The sequence below is a fragment of the Temnothorax longispinosus genome, chromosome 5, assembly GCF_030848805.1.
Source record: "Temnothorax longispinosus isolate EJ_2023e chromosome 5, Tlon_JGU_v1, whole genome shotgun sequence".
NCBI lineage: Eukaryota > Metazoa > Arthropoda > Insecta > Hymenoptera > Formicidae > Temnothorax > Temnothorax longispinosus.
Window position 1 is genome coordinate 487033 of NC_092362.1, and position 19044 is coordinate 506076.

At 41.2% G+C, this 19044-nt stretch overlaps 4 protein-coding genes across 14 annotated transcripts; 2 read left to right on the forward strand and 2 right to left on the reverse strand.

The window, feature by feature from the left end:
• Positions 1–487: 487 nt before the first annotated feature.
• On the reverse strand, positions 488–2958 carry LOC139813005 (TELO2-interacting protein 2-like). 2 transcript variants are annotated; one of them, XM_071778237.1, is made up of 6 exons: positions 2706–2958; positions 1803–2537; positions 1599–1727; positions 1363–1524; positions 1077–1283; positions 488–955 (listed from the first exon to the last, which is right to left on the reverse strand). In XM_071778237.1, the coding sequence occupies exons 2-6, from the start codon at positions 2340–2342 to the stop codon at positions 683–685; spliced, it is 1311 nt and encodes a 436-aa protein (XP_071634338.1). In that variant the 5' UTR covers positions 2343–2537; positions 2706–2958; the 3' UTR covers positions 488–682. The 2 variants fall into 2 exon arrangements, with proteins under 2 accessions (XP_071634338.1, XP_071634340.1); XM_071778239.1 differs by having other exon boundaries at positions 1803–2958.
• A 475-nt stretch (positions 2959–3433) lies between these two features.
• Abi (tyrosine kinase Abl) lies at positions 3434–7655 on the forward strand. Of its 8 annotated transcripts, XR_011732010.1 has the most exons (6): positions 3641–3864; positions 4161–4826; positions 5252–5575; positions 5700–5954; positions 6034–6266; positions 6443–7655. XR_011732010.1 is itself a non-coding variant. In XM_071778227.1 (5 exons), the coding sequence occupies exons 2-5, from the start codon at positions 4211–4213 to the stop codon at positions 6195–6197; spliced, it is 1359 nt and encodes a 452-aa protein (XP_071634328.1). In that variant the 5' UTR covers positions 3434–3546; positions 4161–4210; the 3' UTR covers positions 6198–7655. The 8 variants fall into 8 exon arrangements, 7 of the variants coding, with proteins under 7 accessions (XP_071634328.1, XP_071634326.1, XP_071634327.1 ...); XM_071778227.1 differs by lacking the exon at positions 3641–3864 and adding an exon at positions 3434–3546 and having other exon boundaries at positions 6034–7655; XM_071778225.1 differs by lacking the exon at positions 3641–3864 and adding an exon at positions 3470–3605 and having other exon boundaries at positions 6034–7655.
• Positions 7591–10199, reverse strand: Fntb (Farnesyl transferase beta subunit). Its single transcript, XM_071778240.1, has 7 exons — positions 10059–10199; positions 9698–9808; positions 9270–9395; positions 8907–9145; positions 8500–8800; positions 8185–8429; positions 7591–8074 (listed from the first exon to the last, which is right to left on the reverse strand). Exons 2-7 carry the CDS (start codon positions 9803–9805, stop codon positions 7882–7884), a joined length of 1212 nt encoding a protein of 403 aa, XP_071634341.1. The 5' UTR covers positions 9806–9808; positions 10059–10199; the 3' UTR covers positions 7591–7881.
• Positions 10189–18630, forward strand: LOC139813001 (uncharacterized). Of its 3 annotated transcripts, none has more exons than XM_071778221.1 (13): positions 10189–10209; positions 11739–11936; positions 12026–12388; positions 12879–13119; positions 13216–13355; positions 13433–13677; positions 13808–13993; positions 15816–16033; positions 16185–16464; positions 16577–16711; positions 16789–17075; positions 17151–17243; positions 17380–18630. In XM_071778221.1, exons 2-13 carry the CDS (start codon positions 11743–11745, stop codon positions 17491–17493), a joined length of 2496 nt encoding a protein of 831 aa, XP_071634322.1. In that variant the 5' UTR covers positions 10189–10209; positions 11739–11742; the 3' UTR covers positions 17494–18630. The 3 variants fall into 3 exon arrangements, with proteins under 3 accessions (XP_071634322.1, XP_071634320.1, XP_071634321.1); XM_071778219.1 differs by lacking the exon at positions 10189–10209 and adding an exon at positions 11047–11347; XM_071778220.1 differs by lacking the exon at positions 10189–10209 and adding an exon at positions 11047–11267.
• Positions 18631–19044: the final 414 nt, after the last annotated feature.

Below are 19044 nucleotides of genomic sequence, written 5' to 3' on the forward strand. Positions count from 1 at the left end.
CATCAGATCACTTGTGAAGGACCCGAATCCTGGGTCGAAACGTCGTGAGAATTATGTAATTATTGCAAATTAGTAGTCAATTAAATGTATGCACCTTTTTGTTGATTATCATTGGCGGAACAAACATTCACTTCTTGATAAATATATCGACACCTTTACTTACAGTTCTTCGAATTTGAAAGAAATAACTTGTGCTTTGGAGATCCAAAGACAAAAAGTAAAATGTAAAAAGCAATTGGACGATCCGATTACATGCAATTCAACATTTATATATTGAGTTTTACAAGTTACATAAGTTAAATTGCAGTATTATCCGGACAATTCTTCAACTATTACACGATTACTCAACAATCATTATTAGTCACAATCGATTAATTAAGAAGTTGCATGTGTGCGCGATCTCTCGTAGGAGCTCGATTTTTTCGCAATCATGTATATATCACAAAGAGCTAATAATTAAAATAAATGTATTCTAACAAATAAAACGTTTACTTTACAAATAATGTATATTGATATATCTTTACATCACAAATAAAATATATAAGTACCTATTGCGCTTCGCTTTTATCTCTGCACTACAAAGGTTTACATGAGAATATTATATTTCTATCAGCGCATTTTCACACAAATTACATAGAATACATTGTATATACAAATATGCGACTGTCGTACGTCTCGTAAATTATTCGAAATACTTGATATCACCGCCCTGGCATACGACCGGCAGGCTACTGTTGAGTACCGAACGCATTCGATCGTCATTAATTACAGTATAGCCTACATTCGGCGATAGCTGGTATAACATGCAAATGCAATCCTCCAGATTCTGCATGATCGCTCGATCGAATACTGGTGTCTCTGTCAGATCGAAATGCAACTTCAAGAATACGGTGTAAAGGGGGGCACAGTGTGCAGCCACTCGCAGGCGGAACATCAAGAGAAACGTCTTTGCGGTCTAAGTAAAAAAGAAACGCAAACTGAGATCAATATCCGTTTTACTTCATATTTACTTTATATTGTATGTGACGTAGGGTTTACTTCATATTGTGGCGTAAGATCGTATTTTAAGATTGTACCTCTAATGTTGCCTTTAATGTCCTTAAATCTGTATGATGTTCGCAGTATTCGGCCAGTATGTGAATGAGCGCTCCACACCATTTGGCACAGCCTATACTTGTAATGAGTTGAGGTAAACTCAACATGTATACATGCCGTAATTCAATGTTCTGTTCGAGTTGCATGTTCCCTATCAAGGTAGAGAGAACTTCATCACGTGTTGTCCACTGTAAAAATAAAAATTATGATAGTATTCAAGATTGAGTTGTGGCTTCTAATAATCTCGTGAGTGGCTCAATAGATTACCTCAAACAGATTTATGGTATTATCCCAATGTTCCATAGTAGCTAAAAGACTTGCCATGCAGGAATACAAAGGAATAACGTATCTCACTTCCTTTTGGTGGGTTAAATGTTCCAAAGCGTGATAAATCAGTTTAGCATAACCAGAGTCTATCAGCCCTTTTTTCTAAAATATTTGTTGAGTGAATATATACATATTAAGATATAGTATATGTGTGCGTAAGAATAAACTCTTGTTACCATGTAAGAATGCTGTATAATCTGGTAAATACATTCCAGGCCTATTAGTACATTATCAGGGAAATAGTCATCGAGAATAATTAGTGCAGTGGGCAAAACATCTCCGATATAATTAAACAAAATTGGTTTCTGTGTGAGAAGAAAAATATATATATGTAATTAAATAATATACAAGATAAGAATCCGAATAAGGACTGGACTTACTTCTGCCTCGTGCAAAATCCATCTGTAACACGCTACGGCTGACGGATAAGTTTTCCAGGTGTCTTTCAGTAACTTAGGTCTTAACGTTAACAACAAGTCGCGCAAATTCTCATTCTCCGACAAAAATTGGGAAACGCTCTGACAGGTGTACAGATCACAGAAACCAGCAAGCAATTCTTTGGAAATAGAGACACACTCGGCTGTATTCCAAATGTTCTTTTCGCTGTGTTCTCCAATGAGCAGCAAGAGGTTCATGCCAAATGCTCTGACCATCCCTGTGGCATTGTTCAGCTGCAAGCGTTTCTCTCTGCAACTGCTGGAAATATGTTGCAGCATAGACCTAACGTTACGCAAGTTTCTCTCCACAACGAATCTGTACTCTCTGAAATCCTTCTCCTCGCATGGACGCTCCACCCCGACCGTCTTCTGCGGCGCAAAACTCCTCTGAATCAAGTCTATGCATGGTGTCCACGAGGAATTATCCTCGCAGAAATCGCTCCTAATTTTTAGGGCTTCCAACTCCTTCAGCAGATCGTCCATTCTTGCGGATATCGAGACCGATCGAACGACAAGTCCTCGCGCTCTCGTGAGTCGATCCTTTTAGACGTAATTTAAGCGACGATCACCTTGCGAGCTACTTTTCAGAAAGATCAACCGTCTCGGCCGTTTGGAGAACATTCTGCCGGGCCAAGTCTGAAGAATCTCGAGCCGCCGTCGGTTGCCAAGTTGGTCGATCTGCGAACAATCGTGGGCGGACCGTCCTGAGTCTCGTGGCGGTCGGATTTCGGTGTCGATTTCGCGAGAGCGATCCGTCGCGCGTCGAACCGGGAAATCACGACGATCGCGACGAACTCGACGCGAGGTGCGTCTCCGCGTATTCGCTGTCTGGAGAACCGTACTTACCAAGGCACTGCGCCCGGCTCGAACGTCCGTCGGTCGGTCGATGCACCGCGACGCAGTTGGAGACGCACTCGAATGCGGACGTCGGACACGAGCGGGCGGATACGATTCTCGCGAGCTGCGATTCGGGACACTCACGGGAACACGGGAGTATCCATATTTTCCGTAAAATAGGTAGGTACACGGGAACGCGCAGCACCCGAACTTTGGGTCGAAATCATGATGTATTTATGATATAAGTGGTGTGTTACGTTTGTAATTCGCACGATATCTCGCGAGCGCCGCGATCGATACGTCGATCCTTGCGACCCTCGTTCGAGATCCAGTTTACCAACAAAATTAAGGGGAGCACACACATCTGCACAACGCATAATGCGTAATAAAGGCCATCGCACACAAAATTGGATAGGCTGCATAAGCATAGCATAAGACCGCTGGACCAATGAGCATCTTATGTAAATCAATATAGCGACTTTATGCTGGATGCTCATTGGTTTAGCGGTCTTATGCTACGCTTATGCTAAGCTATATGCATTTTGTGTACGATGGCCTTAAGTATAAGAAAATTGATTGGTCCATATACATGTGCATAAGGAAATAAACCAATCAATTCTCTTATGCTGACGCATTGCGTTGTGCAGAAGTGTGTGTTCCCCCGCTTTAAAAAGGAAGAAAAGAATATACCCGACGGTATCGATTGTATCGCGACGTGCACATGCATCACGATACAATCGACTCGAGACTCGACCCTCGGGGCCTCGACTGCATATCGCTCGCGCGCGCACGTGTCGCGGCCATCTTATATCTCCGTACGCTTTTTTTTTACATGAATTTCGGGAGCTCGGTAATTATGAATTAATGAGGCTGGTAGTAGCTGGTAGTTGCGAATAATGGCTGAGTACCGTTAGTTGATTTTCTACTCTTTGTTTTTTTCATCTCTAGACCGGTCGTTGTTGCACGCAACACGCAACAAAACCCTTCCCCGTCGCGTTGATCGCGATCGCGCGAGCGGAACGTTAAGGCGATGTGTGTGGTGTGTACGCGTGTGTGTGTATGTGTGTCGGTCTGTCCATCTTGTCTTCTATTTCCCTTCGGACGCCGCGCCCCTGTCATAATCTAATTTTTCGACCCTCTCGACCGCTCCCTTCGCTTCGCGAGGAAGGTGATGAGTATTTTCATTGTCGGGAATTAACCTCTTCCTCTTTGCACTTTGCACTCGCGTCAGAACCGATTAATGACCCAACTTTGTGAGGATGCGAATGACTGTTCGAAGCTCTAAAACCGTCAATAAGTATATACCTTTTGCCTGCGCGTGATTGCCTTTACTTTATTCAATTTGTATTTTATTTTCTAACACGTTGTGCTTTCACGAAATTAATTTCATGATTTTCATCCATGTTGAAGTTCCCCACACGTGTAATATCTGTATTATTTCTCTTTTCTACCGCCTGTGAAAAGGATCAGGATCCTATTGCGTGTCGTCAGGGGTGGGCAGTGATTCTGAAGTCATGGCAGAATTGGCGGCACTCCTGCGACATGAGATTCCCGAGGGGAGGAACAATCTGGCCGACAGCCACACCAATCTCGAGAGGGTGGCGGAGTATTGCGAGGCGAACTACTTCCAAGCGGAGAACAAGAGGATCGCGCTGGAGGAGACGAAGAATTACACCACGCAGTCGTTGGCCAGCGTTGCATATCAAATAAATACCCTGGCGTACAACTTTCTTCAACTGCTCGACCTGCAGACGTCCCAGCTCGCCGAGATGGAGAGTCAGATGAACCATATCGCGCAGACGGTCATGATTCACAAGGAGAAGGTGGCCAGAAGGGAGATAGGGGTCTTGACGGCCAACAAGATGACGACTCGCCAGTACAAAATCATCGCTCCCGCCAATCCGGAGAAACCAATTAAGTATGTCAGGAAGAGCATTGATTACACGATCCTAGATGAAATTGGGCATGGTGTACGTAGCTGCGGTACGCCGCGAAGCAAGCAGAGAGGAGGTAGTCAAGGCAGCGTTCAGAGCTTGGGTGCTGCTTCTACAGGCTCGGGCTTGGGCGCTGCTATGGTAGGACCTGCTCCTACTACCAAACCACCCACGCCACCTCAAACAGTGAGAACTGGTAAGAGTTCTACATATTGTAAATATATATTATACATACAGAATGTTTGGTAGTTGTTGCTACAAACGGGAAGATATTTCCTTGTCTTTGTATCGTTTACGGGGACAGTCCATAATTGTGCCCAAACATACTGTATGCACAGGGTGTCCCAGGAACGCTCTGGGACACCCTCCATAAGCGCTAAGAATTGTACAAGTGCTACACAAACATGTAAAGGTGTACTTTTTCAGTTGCGGTTATAAAAAATTAAAAATTTCGCTAACGCAAAGGTATTTACTGCTTCTTGGCCGCATGTGTGTCTTTTTTCTTTCTTTCAGCTTCTAAATGTTACACCAATCTATTTGTCACGTTTAATGTTATATGTGTCTCGCATTAAAATCTTGCTAATACGGCGAATAATGATTCGCAACGTTCTCTGTGTATAGGAACATTGAGTAAAGGCTCGCGCGAATATAGGACTCCGCCAGCGGTAGCCCCACCACAAGTTCCTAGCCATTACGCGCCCAACTATCCACTTGGCCATCCCAGGCGAGATCGCCCGGGATATAGCACTCTACCATTGCATGCTCATAACACGTCCCACACGAGCCACAATTCCAATCATAATGCGCATGCCAATACCATCAATCAGCACACTATGCCGCAAGTGGGAACGGTGCATCCCCTGCAGAGTCATCCGCAGACGCCACCACCGGCACCGCCCAGCGTCACCGCGGGCTACGTGCAGGAACAGCATAACAGTATGCCTCGTAAGTGACAAATGATATAATTAATAACGATAATGAAGGTGTGTACAATGTTCATGCATATCTTCATATCATACAGTCTCGTAATTTGTTACGAATTATTGATATTTTTCGTCACACATCGTAGCTCCACCTTCACCTTTGGTCGGTCTAGGCGGCGATATGACGGAATACACCGGACATCACACCCTGCCGCACAGACTATCGCATCAAATTAGTCGTGGTAGCGGTGCGAATAGTCCACCCTTACCGCCGCCGCCACCACCGGAGCAGGAGGAACATCCGCAGTTTGGCAGACCGACCCCATCTGGTGCTATAATGCCGATCGTGCCGGACGAGGAAGACCTGCCCGGATGGGTGCCGAAGAATTATATCGAGAAAGGTAGAATTAGTTTTCTGTCATGTTGTTAAACATCAAATTAGTAACGCGATAAGTAATAATACAAAAATTGTAATTACAGTGGTGGCTATTTATGATTATTACGCGGATAAAGAGGACGAGCTGAGTTTTCAAGAGAGTTCTGTGATCTACGTGCTCAAGAAAAACGATGACGGATGGTGGGAGGGGGTGATGGACGGTATAACTGGATTATTCCCAGGAAATTACGTCGAACCATGCGTATAACTACATGCAATAATTGGTTATATCAAAAAATTAACGGAAGACTGCAATTTTTAAGCATTTATCATATATGTACGTATTATTAATCGCATTCATATTAATCTATACTAATATCGCGATCTTGAACAAAAGTTATTCTTTATCTCGCTTTTCGTTCGAGCAAACATTCGAAACTATAATTATGAGCATACGAAAAAAGAAATAATCGAGGCTCATAAATCGTAAAGGACATAACTTTTGTATTATAGATATTGTTTTATAATTTATTGACAAACATAAAAAAAAAAGAGTTCAATCCTGTAAGTGCAACGGTATATGGGTGGTGTCGTATAAACGTAAGTTAATCAACAATAGTCTGCAAGGGATGCAATGGACGGTGCAGAGATCGAAATATCACAAACTTCCTTCATATATCATTATAGATTTTGCATTCTCCATCACTTACTCTATGTCCTCGATAGTGCGAGATATCTTGCCGCGCCTATAATCGTGCGAAATGTCGAGTGGTGAACAACGTTACGTTAAGGGGATCCTAAACCAAAGGTCGAACTCCCGACGGGAAAGCACTCTCATCTAAACGGAATTAAAATGGTCGATAGTTTCGATCGTTTTATATGTTACCGGTTTATATCTGTCCTTTTATAGACAAGGATAGACAATGTTATAGTACCTATATACCTACATTACACGATAATAGATGTACACGCATAACTTTTTTGTTACGGTTCTAATCCAAACTCTGAGAACCGTATGATATTTCTTGATGTAATTCACCTTCCACAACGGTCTTATATTGTAACAAAAAAATTGTAGAATGAAGCAAATGTCACAAGTCGATGTCTTATTGTCTGCATGTCTGAAATTATTTTCATTCTCGGTATAAAATCGACCGTCATGGAAAGCATTAGCGCATATACTTTAACTTTAGCGAAGGATTTTTTTTAAATCTATAAAGCCAATAAAAAGATATGCGTTTAGTAAAAATGTCGGTATTAGGAGACGGCTTTAGGATCCCCTTAACATGTAAGACGAAAATATGTACGGTATTTGATTATCGAGAAAAATCAGTCGAGCGAGTTCCGAATCAAACACTGAAAAGTTAAATTTTTATATTAATGTAAGAAAATTGTATTTTTCTGCATCTTTAGCATTTCCTCGAGTAGATATGGTAGATATCGAATTATATAGCAATGGAATTATATTCTATATTATTTATGTATCCCCATATATGTACATATATCTATGTGTAATATTACACGTTGCAATAGAGATCTTTATCTCTGGGATCCGTTTGCATTATTTGCACGCTTATGTCGGAAATTACGCGATCATTGACGGAAGAAAAGAAATTTCAGATAACAGTTGTGCAACGTCTCACATGGGGCACATAAATAAGTTATTTCTGTATTATCTTCTCCGTGAACTTTATTAACACAAAATAAAATCAAGATAGGAAAAATGCGATCTTTTAATTTTCAATATCGAATAATGTGCATCGAAGATTATTTAACGTGGCATTTCATGCTCTCTTATATATCACAATTGAAGGACTTTCATATACAAAAACAACTCTCTACGCGCATCATTGGTCAGTTTGAGATAGGTTCCAGTTTTCTTTGGAATATTTTCTCTTTTTTAGGAAAAACATACAAACATGGTTAAATACATTTTGAATAGCTAAGACGAATCAATCGGCGGGTATTGGTAGAGTAGGGAAATACTCCTGCGCCTTTTTCGCGACGGAGTATTCCACGTTGTAGATGGGATGGATCACCTCCACCTTGTTCACGAGCTTTCGTCCGATGATCGTCTTTACCGGTGAGTTTTGCGCAATCGACAATCCACTAAGAACATAACATGTGTGGTATATGTCACGATTTCTGAAAAAAAAAAATAGAAAAGAATGAAAAGGCTATCGCATCGCGCGATTAATGTGACTAAAATTTATTATTAGATAATCGCATACAGGCGAAATAGCGCGATTACGTACTTTCCCGGTTTATCCAGAAGACCGCCGTGCGGATTCTGACAGCAAGTTAATATATATTCTTGTAAGGCCTCTTGGTTGAACAACCAGTGGTCGGAACTGCTGAACGCCTTTTCCTGCGTCGACAAGATAGCGGCGATCAATGGGAACGTTCCGCCTTGCCAGAACGAGTAGCATCCGTCCACCAGTTTGTTCGTACGTCCTTGGAAACCGCCCTCCAGACGCATCTGCTTATTTACTATCCACCTCTGCGGGACCGGCATGGATGTGAATGTCGAGAATCTTGCGTTTTTTACGAGATCGTAAAAAGGATCTTACCAACAGCTCCGGTAAATGGCAAAGCTCTGTTTTTCCGAGCATTACGAGTGCCGCCAAAGCGCAATACACGTACCCGCCGTGAGCCTCCATCCCCGGACAACCGCCAAAGCCACCCTCCCACGTTTGACACTTGGCTATCCACTCGGCGGTGCCTTTGAACATATCCGGTGTGTATACGTTTGTCAACTTGGCGGTAGCGAGAGCACAATACGCCCCACGTATGTCTACCTCGCCGTTCTCGTGCATACAAAAAGAGCCGTCCTCTCCGCGTAAGGATGATAGAAACCGTTTCAAGTTCTTCCTGAAATTGTCGTAATCTTAATCGTCGAAACACTATGCAAAACATGGTTTTTTAAAACGACAACATTACGCGTCGAAGAAAGTTATGTCTCATTCATATTCCTTACCTATTTATCACGTCGTACGCTTCTCGCGTACCGATGGTGCACAGGGCGTTCACCGCGGCGTATGTAGAGGCTAAATGTGAATACTGTCCCGGACCGCCCCCGAAGCCGCCCGTTGGCGATTGACATTTGGCCAGAAAGCCCGCTATCTTGGAACATTCCTCGTCTTCCAATCGATCCCCCAATATCGCGAGTGAATGCAATATCCAGAAGCAGAGCCACGGTCTGCTGGAGTCCAAACACTAGGCATCGTTACACAAACGCTCGATAAGTTTCTCGTTTCACAAGTGAAAAACGTATTCTTCCCGAATCCTCTCCCCCAAGGCAATTACATGCGCTGTTTGACGTTAAAAAGTAATGCAATACCTCGTAAGTGTCATTTAAATAACTGATCGATTTCTTCAAGAATTGAATATGTTTCGACCTAAGTAAAACAGGCTCCCCCTCTCTGCACGATCGGTAGAACTTGAGCACGATGTCCTCGACGCAGGCCTGAAAAGATACAGTGGAAAGTGAGAGTTTGGTGAGTCGCACAAATAATGAGCCCGTTCTTTTATGCTGAAAACTTCTCGCACGGTTCATCTTTTCTCCTTTTCTTCTCATGTTGGAGAGAAAAAGCGAAAAGACGAACCGTGCGAGAAGTTCAGTTGAAAAGAGCAGGCCTATTGAAATTATATGACATGGAGTAACGGCACTCGAAGATGAGTAGGATACAAGAATGAGCTATGTCTGGTAACACGAACGTATATCACGTTCGGTTTGTTTCGTGGGTAAGTGGAGACCTACCTACCTACCTGCTCGGTTGTCGTCGCGGTTTTATGTCCCCCGTCATCCTGCCGTTGCTTCAATATTTCCTCATAACTCCTTCGTCCTGCCTGTCCTCCCAACTCCAAGTCCGACATAATCTGTTAGCCATATAACAATGATCTGACACGGTATGTCAATAAAAGCGATCTGTTCCGTATAATGAAGCGTCTCGGCAGTCCGGACCGATTTGTCTTACAATTTTATCATAAAATATAACAAGAAGGAGAGTGAGAAGTATTTTTTAGAGGTTAAGAAGCTCGCCACTTTCTCCCCGTCCCTCTCCGCAATTACCAGCTTCGAAACTTTTACACTACGTTCTTACGCGACGTATTGTTGCGTTGTACTTACATTTAAATTTATATATATTAGACGCTATTGTATGTACAATGTTGACCGATATTACTGTCACACTCATAACCTATTTATTTTGTTAACACGGCGGCACCCCGAACGACACCTGTGCGCAAAGCGGCCAGCTCTCCGCGACTCCGCATATTCCGTATGTATGTATACTCCGTATTTATTTCCAATCTACCGAGGGGGCCACGAAATGTAGGAGCGAAATACAGCAATTGCAATTCCTCGTATTTATCAATAGAAATTGCCTTCCCTCGCTCCTTCCATTGAACAGTATTTACTGAAACAGAAACACGATGAATTTATTTCTGCCCTTTTTTTAAATCTTAATTTATTATTTCCCCCCTTTTTAAAAAAATGTAGATGAAAGCTAGAGAATTAATATTAATTATTTAGTCATTAATATGAAATATGTGATAAGTACATATGCTTCCAATAAATATAAATTTGATATTCGCGATTACATAAAAATTGCGTCGCAAACCGCTTCAAAAATTCCTGCGATTCTTTTTTTTTTTTTTTACAAAAGATCCCTCGTTATATATACTATTCTACATCCGGATCGCCCATTATGCGTTTCGCGTCAGTTTCTTTTCATCGTTTTTTTTTCTCGCTCTTGCAGGCATTTTAACATTTTCAACTCGATTTACATGATTTACATGCAACCCGCGTGACACACGCGATTTCCGTTTCTTTTAACAGATAAGGCTATCGATAGAGGCTTAATTCGCGTGAGAAACGGAAAGCGATCGAAGACCGATCGTAGATTAGATCATGATGTAAATTGGATAGATAAGCCCTCTCGACTTTCTCTCAAAGGGAAAAAAAGACGTCGCGCGAAAACGACGTTGTTGAACGGACCCTCCCTCCCTCCCAGCCCCCCTCTAGGTAAACAGAATTACAAGGGTATGAATCATCGGGCAAAATGCGCACGCATTTCGCGTTTTCTACGCGTTTACGGGACGCGCGGCGCGTGTACATAATCCCACGCGCTGCGCGGATGTAGGGATTGCTGGGACTGGCGGAGCGGCGCGGGGTACAGGAGGCTGGCTTTTTTTTTTCCACGCGAAACGCGTTCCGCGGTCGGTCTTCGCGCGTCGCGCGTGTTGCGCAACGCGAGCTACGTCTCGCCCGCGTCGTCGTCGTCGTCGTCGTCGTCTGGTCGCGCGTCCCGTTAGCGTCGCCGCGCGCGCGGAAACGGTGAGTTTTCTATAAATAGCGATGTCACGCACGACTCTTGACGCCGAGGCGGACCAGTCCCCGACGTCGATGGGAGATAGGTAAGACGCGGTGGTGGCCGCCGTCGCTTCCTTCCTCCGCGCGTTGCGTTGATTTTGATGCGCGTTGTCTGCGCGGCGCGATTCTCGTGGCCGACGGCCGACGGCATCGTCGCGAACTTCGCTCGCGGAACTTAGCGGCGAGGAGGGGCTAGAAATAGGGATCCAGCGGGGAAGAAGGACCGCGGACCGCGGCCGTGTCCTTCGGGGAGGGGCGCTATTTTTAGGCGCGTATGTTCGGGCATGTGTTCTCTCCGAGACTCGGCCCCTGTGACTCTTTCTCAAAAGCGAGCGATAACCTTTGACCGCCGGAAGAACCGCGGTACTGGGTCTCCTTGGGAGTGGCGTCTTGCCGCGATTTTCTCAGTCACCCGGTCTGTACTTTGTTCGACAGGAGGATGGAGAGCGAGCAGCATCACTACGAGCTTCGCAGCAGGAGCAGGTCGCGCTCCCACACGCCTATGGTCCCGAGCCGTTCCCTGCTGGAGCCAGAGGTGACGGAACGTCATTATGATCTCAGAAGCTGGAGCCGGGAAAGATCTCACACGCCTGGAGAGGTGACCAGTAGCAGGCGGTCTGGCTCTAGATCGTTGTAAGTAGCCGACTCAAGTGTTTGATGTTAATACGGGAGACGATTGTAGACAAGTTTCATCTTTATCGCTCGCGTTTCCATGACTATAGACCTGGCAACGTGAAGACGCATGAAAAGAGTATGATGGATACCATAGATGAGAGCAAGGAGGGATCTGTCACGGGAAGCCTGACGGATAACCAAAGCACGAAGTCCGAGGGTTCTGTCGTCGTCACGAAAAAAGCGGAACGCCGGTCGGAACGCCAGCGGGCCAAAAGGCAAATATTTGTCAACGGCCAGAGCGAAAGTAAGGAAGACGCGTCTGACCAGAAAGCCGAGCGAAGACGCAAGAGCGTTACGCCACGCAGAGTACTTACCAGCGACTACTCGTCCGAGGAGGGAGAGAGGGAAGATCCCCCGAGCAGACCGGGATCCGCTTATGAGATCTACAAGCAGGCCGGAGAGTGGTGGAAGTACGTGTATTTTAAATTTTGCTCTGCATGCGGTATATGTTTCCTGTTACTTTTAACGGATTCTTTAACACTGATCGTGAGATGTTGTTGTACGACTGTGCCAATGTAACGAATTCCTCTCTCTCAGTAACATTGCATTTGTTTAAAGGTGAAATTTCATGAGCAGTGAAAAGCAGCAGCAGGTCGTACGGATTGGCTACAAAATAGAGAAGTTCTCGAGTTCGAGAACTTTTCTATTTTGTAGCCAATCGGTACGACCTGCTGCTGCTTTTCACTGCCCATGAAATTTCACCTTAACTCGATACTGTTTACTTTAGAAATACGACCTTTCTGTTGGAAGAACAAACGTTCATAAACATTTTACGTTCGAATTAGCGCCAGTCGCAGGATACAGGTCGAATTGTTCGTGCTGATAGTGTTGGAATCGGTTAAACGAACGATTTGCATGTATTACCTGTGCGAGGAATCAGATCACTTGTGGTTGTTTCAGCGTTTTTCCGAAGACAGACTATACGTATTCGCCGGCGTCGCAGTGTCGTTACGAGATAGCCCCAGGTATACTGGCCATGCCCAATATGTCGAGGCGGTCTATACACACGAACGACAATGGAAGTACCGTATCTCAAACCAGTCGTCGGAATTTAAGTCAGGCTTCGCGAGGAACGACGGAAAGCGGGATCAGCGACATGGATACGGTCGATTTGAAAGAGACCGCTTCTCTAATTCGTTCGGTAAGTATTTGTTATCTCGAGCCATCGTTATATTTTTTCTCGATACATCCATAACTTTGCATATTTGCGTTCTAAAACTATATGTGTATTTTACAGTCCGCGGATAATTACGACGTGTCACGCGCGTGTATGTCGAATTCTTCAAGAGCGACTCTGTACAAAAAGACACACTTAGAACAGTACACAAGTAAAAAGGTGGTTTATTCGGAGCCTGAATATTCAAGTTTTCGGTCAAGGTATTTTGTGCTTTCTTATTTATTGAAACAAATTTTTTTTCACATAAAATTAAGGTAATGCAATCTTATTTCAACAGATACTTATCGTGGGCGACTCCAACTGGGAAATATAATGTATCTCAGGCTGATTCTGATACTGAATTGGACGAGACTTTTGTAAATATATCGGTCAGAACTAATCAAAATTGGAGGATCGTGCAGTGGTTCACATATTTTACAACCTTCATTGTCGCTTGGTTCAGGAAAACTGTCGAATTTTTCCAGTTTAGAACGGATAGGGAAAGGCAGTATTACGGCGCACAAGCTTATCGATTATCTCACGGTATTTATCGGCATTTAAAAATATAAAAATAGTATTTCATAATTGAACGTAATGTAATAATTATCTGTCATACCAATATAGCATATTAAGAAGTGTTAACTGATTATTTTCTTATTGTTCGCTGTTATAGAATCCAAATGGAGCAAATTGTGGCAAACTTTGGACCGTTATACGCACAATGTGTACTTTTTCTTCGTCAGAATTCTCGTATTCGACGCTTGGCTGTTGAGTCGGTTCACTGGCGTTAGGAAGTGGCTGCAAGAGAAAGGCCCGAGGATTTTTTGGATCGCGCTTCTACCGTTACTTCTTCTGTTTGGTAAGTTTCTCCATTTTGTTTAAGGAGCATAAAAGAAAACAAGAGACACCACTGGAATTCCATTTTCACTAATCAACATGATATTTAAACCGATCCGAGCACAGTCAGACCAATGTCTTTCGCAGGACCTGAAAGACGCATAAACCCATCCTGGCCTTTGTCTTTTTTTTGTTTCAGGGGCTTACATCGCGCAGAGGCATTATTTCACTATTGCGGACTCTCTGCGCAATGTCCAATATGGTGTCACTGAGACGACTTATCACATCTTTAACAATATAATCAACTTAATGTCTCTTACCTATGAGTTGTTTACCAAATATTTTGCAGATTTTAAAAATTATTTCATGCACCTTTTACAGAGTGTGAACGTGTCTTTGCCTGAAATGCCCCCCATTGGGTGGAATATAAAGTGGTGATTAATTGAAAAATTTGATTTAGGATAACAATCCTAAATAATAATAATTTAGTTCAAATGGATGGAGGAGGTGTTGAATATTTATATCGTTTTACAAAATTATGATGAAAGTAAAATGCTATTATACCAAATTTTCGTTAGATTGATCGTATAACATAACTTGCAGACATCATTCTTAAGAATATGAATACCTCTTTCATCCATTTATTCCTTAAATTAATAATTATGTGTGTGATTTAACCATTGTTTTTCGTTTTTATTTTATTCTGTCGTTCAGTATATATTATTAGCATGTCATTTATTGCCGTATGATTACAAAATTTCGGTAATTCTATGACTGAAATGTCTTTTAAAATTGTAATTGTCCTAAAATTATGTTTGCTATTTTGACATATTTGCATTTGCTACATAATATGACGTTGATATTGTTTAAAAAATTCTATGAGATATATTTTGTATATTTAAATTAGATAATGAAATAGCCTTTACGATACATATATACCTACTGACTAACAGTTATCGGTTTACTTATTTTTTGTTTTTACTAATAAACTAATATTTGCGTGAAGATATATTTATTAATATTCTATATATTTTACATATAATTATATATCTGTGCTATATTTCAAGAACTAACTGGTCATGTCACTTAGTCATTTTTCTGTTATACATTTTCTATTATATATTTTATGTTTTCCTGTAATATTTAATCCTACAGATATAAATTGCATAATATATAGATAATGTCGTTATTGAATGAAATAAAATTTAACATTTTTTTCAGTTAACCACCACACGTATCATTTTTATCTTTACACGCTTCAAAGATAACAATATTTTGATGTAACAATTACTGTCTTTAGATAATATATATCTATATTGTAAAAACACGTTCATACTTAATAAAATATTTTTTATGTCTATGATATTAGTAGTCTTTTGAACACAGTCCGTTAGAGTGATATAGCGTCATAGTGTCACGATTGAGCGTTTTTATTGAAGCGAATCTAAAAAGCAAAAAATGAAAATTTTATGATGGGAGAAGGATAGGGGGAGGATTACTCTACTGGGCATTTAAAAAAAGTCGGAGTGTGTTGTGCTTGAAATACTTGGAAATCGTGATCGCGATCGATATCAACGGAACGGTGAGTTTCTTCGTCTATCCTTCTCTCAGTTACCATATTGGATAATAGTTCCACTTTGAACAATTGCATCATTGCTGTATGCCATCGAAATTTAAGATGTATCTGACATGTAAGATCCCTGTGATTGTAAATTCAATAATTGGACAGTCGCTGTAGCATTAACTTTGTGTTGGAACACTGTAGTTCAATACAGTAACAGGAGAAGGAGATCGCAACAATCGTTTGAACTATCAAATATTTATAGATATAAAATTTGTTTCAGGTGGTTGGTGCATAGCACAATATTTGTTGCCTCTTCTTGATGTTAAAACTGTGTCCGAGACCGCGACAGAAAAATTATTACCTAATGTACAATGGCAGGATCGTAAAATTAATGAAGAAATATTGGCTAATAATGAGATAATTAAAGAAGACTTAGCTGACAAGGCTGATTTGGTCAACAGGATAGAAATGCTCGAAAATAGACAGACGCATCAAATGGTATAGATATAAATTTTATTGCAACTACCTCTTGTATTCTATGATTTACTTATAACATTTTGTGTGTAGGAATATCTTAAAAATATTACACATAATATATATATACATATAATTATGAAGATTTCGAGTTTTAAGGCAGTTATCCTTCCAGGACAAGATTACTGATATGGAAGATAAACTGGATGTCAATGAAGTGACATTGAAAAATATGGTATATGGCGAACTTAAAATCATCAAGTATGAATTTGAGGAACTACGCAAGCTGTACTCGGAATTAAAATCTTGTTGCTACGCCAATGCGGAATCCATCGCGAATCAGAATATAGATAAACATGTGGAAAGAATTTTATTCAGCTACTTTCCTCCCGGAACTTCGAAAGAAGATCTCGTGAAAAACCTACAGAATTTATTTGCATCTCATAATAGAGAAGGTTCTTTGAGGATATATTTAAATGCATTTGACTTTTTTAAATGTGTTTGGATGTTACGTCGTATATTAATTAATGTCGAAAAATACATTATGAATTTTTTTTATATTTTTAGATCAAAAGAGCTCTAATGATGACGCTGACAATGTTCATGTCTCGGACGAGCACATACGTAAAATAGTGAAGGAAGTACTGCGAATTTATGACGCGGATAAGACGGGTCAAGTAGATTATGCTTTGGAAACGGCAGGTATCGTATCGTGCCGATAGATCGAGAAATAACAGCTAGTAAATACTATAACAAATGGCTTTGTTGTCTGCATATAGGTGGTCAGATTATTAGCACGCGATGCACTCAGCGATATGACATAAAGACGAGAGCCTACAGTTTGTTCGGTTTCGCGCTGTATTACGAAAGCAATAATCCGCGAACTGTAATACAGGGAAATCCGATACAACCTGGCGTTTGCTGGGCCTTCCAAGATTTTCCCGGATACCTCCTGATACAATTGCGAAGTGTCATTTATGTAACTGGTTTCACTCTAGAGCACGTCTCCAGATTGATTTTGCCGAATGAGAACATGTCGAGCGCGCCCAGAAAATTCAATGTCTGGGTATGTGAAATAAATCCTTTTTGTGGTCAATATATTATGATATATATATATTTTTAAATACTTTTACTGCTGCAGGGATTGTTGCATGAGAACGATGTCGAGCCTGTGATGTTTGGGGAATACGAATTCACGTATTCCGACGAAAGCTTGCAATATTTTCCAGTCCAGGTAAATTTCTCTTTAAAAATCTTTTATAAATTTATTTCTCCATTGAAGGATTTGTTATTATACGCCGTTACTGTTTCATTAATAGACTTTTAGATTTATTAAGATTATAGTAATCGTTGATAATCTTTTTACGCAGAATACAGAGATCGATAGACCATACGAATATATAGAATTGAGGATACACAGCAATCACGGGCAGCTAGATTACACGTGCTTATACAGATTCCGCGTTCACGGAAGACCAGCTTAGGAATTGATATCGCGCCAAGGTTCCTCTTCACAAAACATTCGCAAGATCGTTCAAGCAAGAACGAGCCGTAACTCTTCTCCAATACGTGCCTTTGACTACCGTTAACGATTAACAATTGGCGCGACTTGCCACAGCACTTGTAACTATAATTGTGAATAGATCGATTATTTAACGCTTTTGTAATAGATTTTCAACGATCAAGACATTTCATACACCCGCCGATATTTAATACGCACGAGGCGGAAGCCGTTTCCGTCATCATATAAACGCGCCGAACACTGTATATACATTCAACAACGTCAATAATTTATACTGATGAAGAAAATTGCACGATCGGGTCAAGCAGGATAACGATTACTCAACGAGTATCAGCTCGATGATCTACAATTATTGCCTATATATAATATCTTCACTACATGGCCTTGCTATAGCAGTTACCCAAGTAAACCACCCCAAAAGAATGAAAGAATTTCGTACATATCTCTTGTTCGACAAACGCGAGAGATCGATCGGGAGTAAATAAATGGACAAGAACGGTTTCGTAATTTCGTAGGGAATCTCGGGGGTAAAAAAAAGAGAGAAAGAGAGAGAGTTTGTCTGTATTATGCATAATACAGACTCTCATAATACAGACGAACTTTCTCTCTCTTTCTCTCTCTGTAAATACTGATTTGGCAGCGTCACGTGCAAGACTGACACTTCAAAAGTTACCCCAAAGCTGAGTGTGAGTCATAATATTCATAATAATGCGACAGTACAAACTATAAGGGATCGTAACGATCAATTTAATTAGTTAAGTACCATTAATTACTAATTTTTAAGTGTGCAACACCGCGAGTGATTATCGACCGCCTTTGTAAGGATCTAAACGATTAAAACTGCGGCAGGAACACGCCTCGATTGTATACACATATATTTATAAGATATTTAAGTAAGTTCTCATTTCTTTTTTCTCTTTCTTTTCTTTTTTATTTTACGATCGTGATGCGCACGTAATGTTCAGCGTCGTTGGTGGCGGGTCGACCCTCGCCACGTCGAAAATGCGATTACCATCGCGTTTGTTTTTATCATCTTTCCGTACGCGCTAGCCGCATGTTTATAAATAAAATATGCAAATAAAAATTGCGTTTCACTTAACACGAGTCACAGTTTTTATTCATCCGAGGGCGAGTACGATCAAACGCCAAGTAGTTTAATCGGCGATTAACTTATCAAGCGACACTTGCGTTACTTCGTTAATCGTGAATAGAATAACTTTTCTAGTTTGACACGCGGAAACGAAGATTAGATCGGAGGCAACGAATTGCACAATTGGAAATTTCGCAGTAAGCGATGCTGTTAATCGCTGATTAAATTAGTCGATTGTTCAAGCAAAATTCATTTTGTTAATATGGATAAAATAACGTTTGTTTAATGTAGAAAAAGGAATTAAATTAGGTACAATGATAATGGTACAATTGGAAATTTTGCAACGAGCAATTCTGCTAATTACTAATTAAATTAATCGATTGACTTTATCAAGCAAAATCTTATTTTGTTAATATAGGTAAA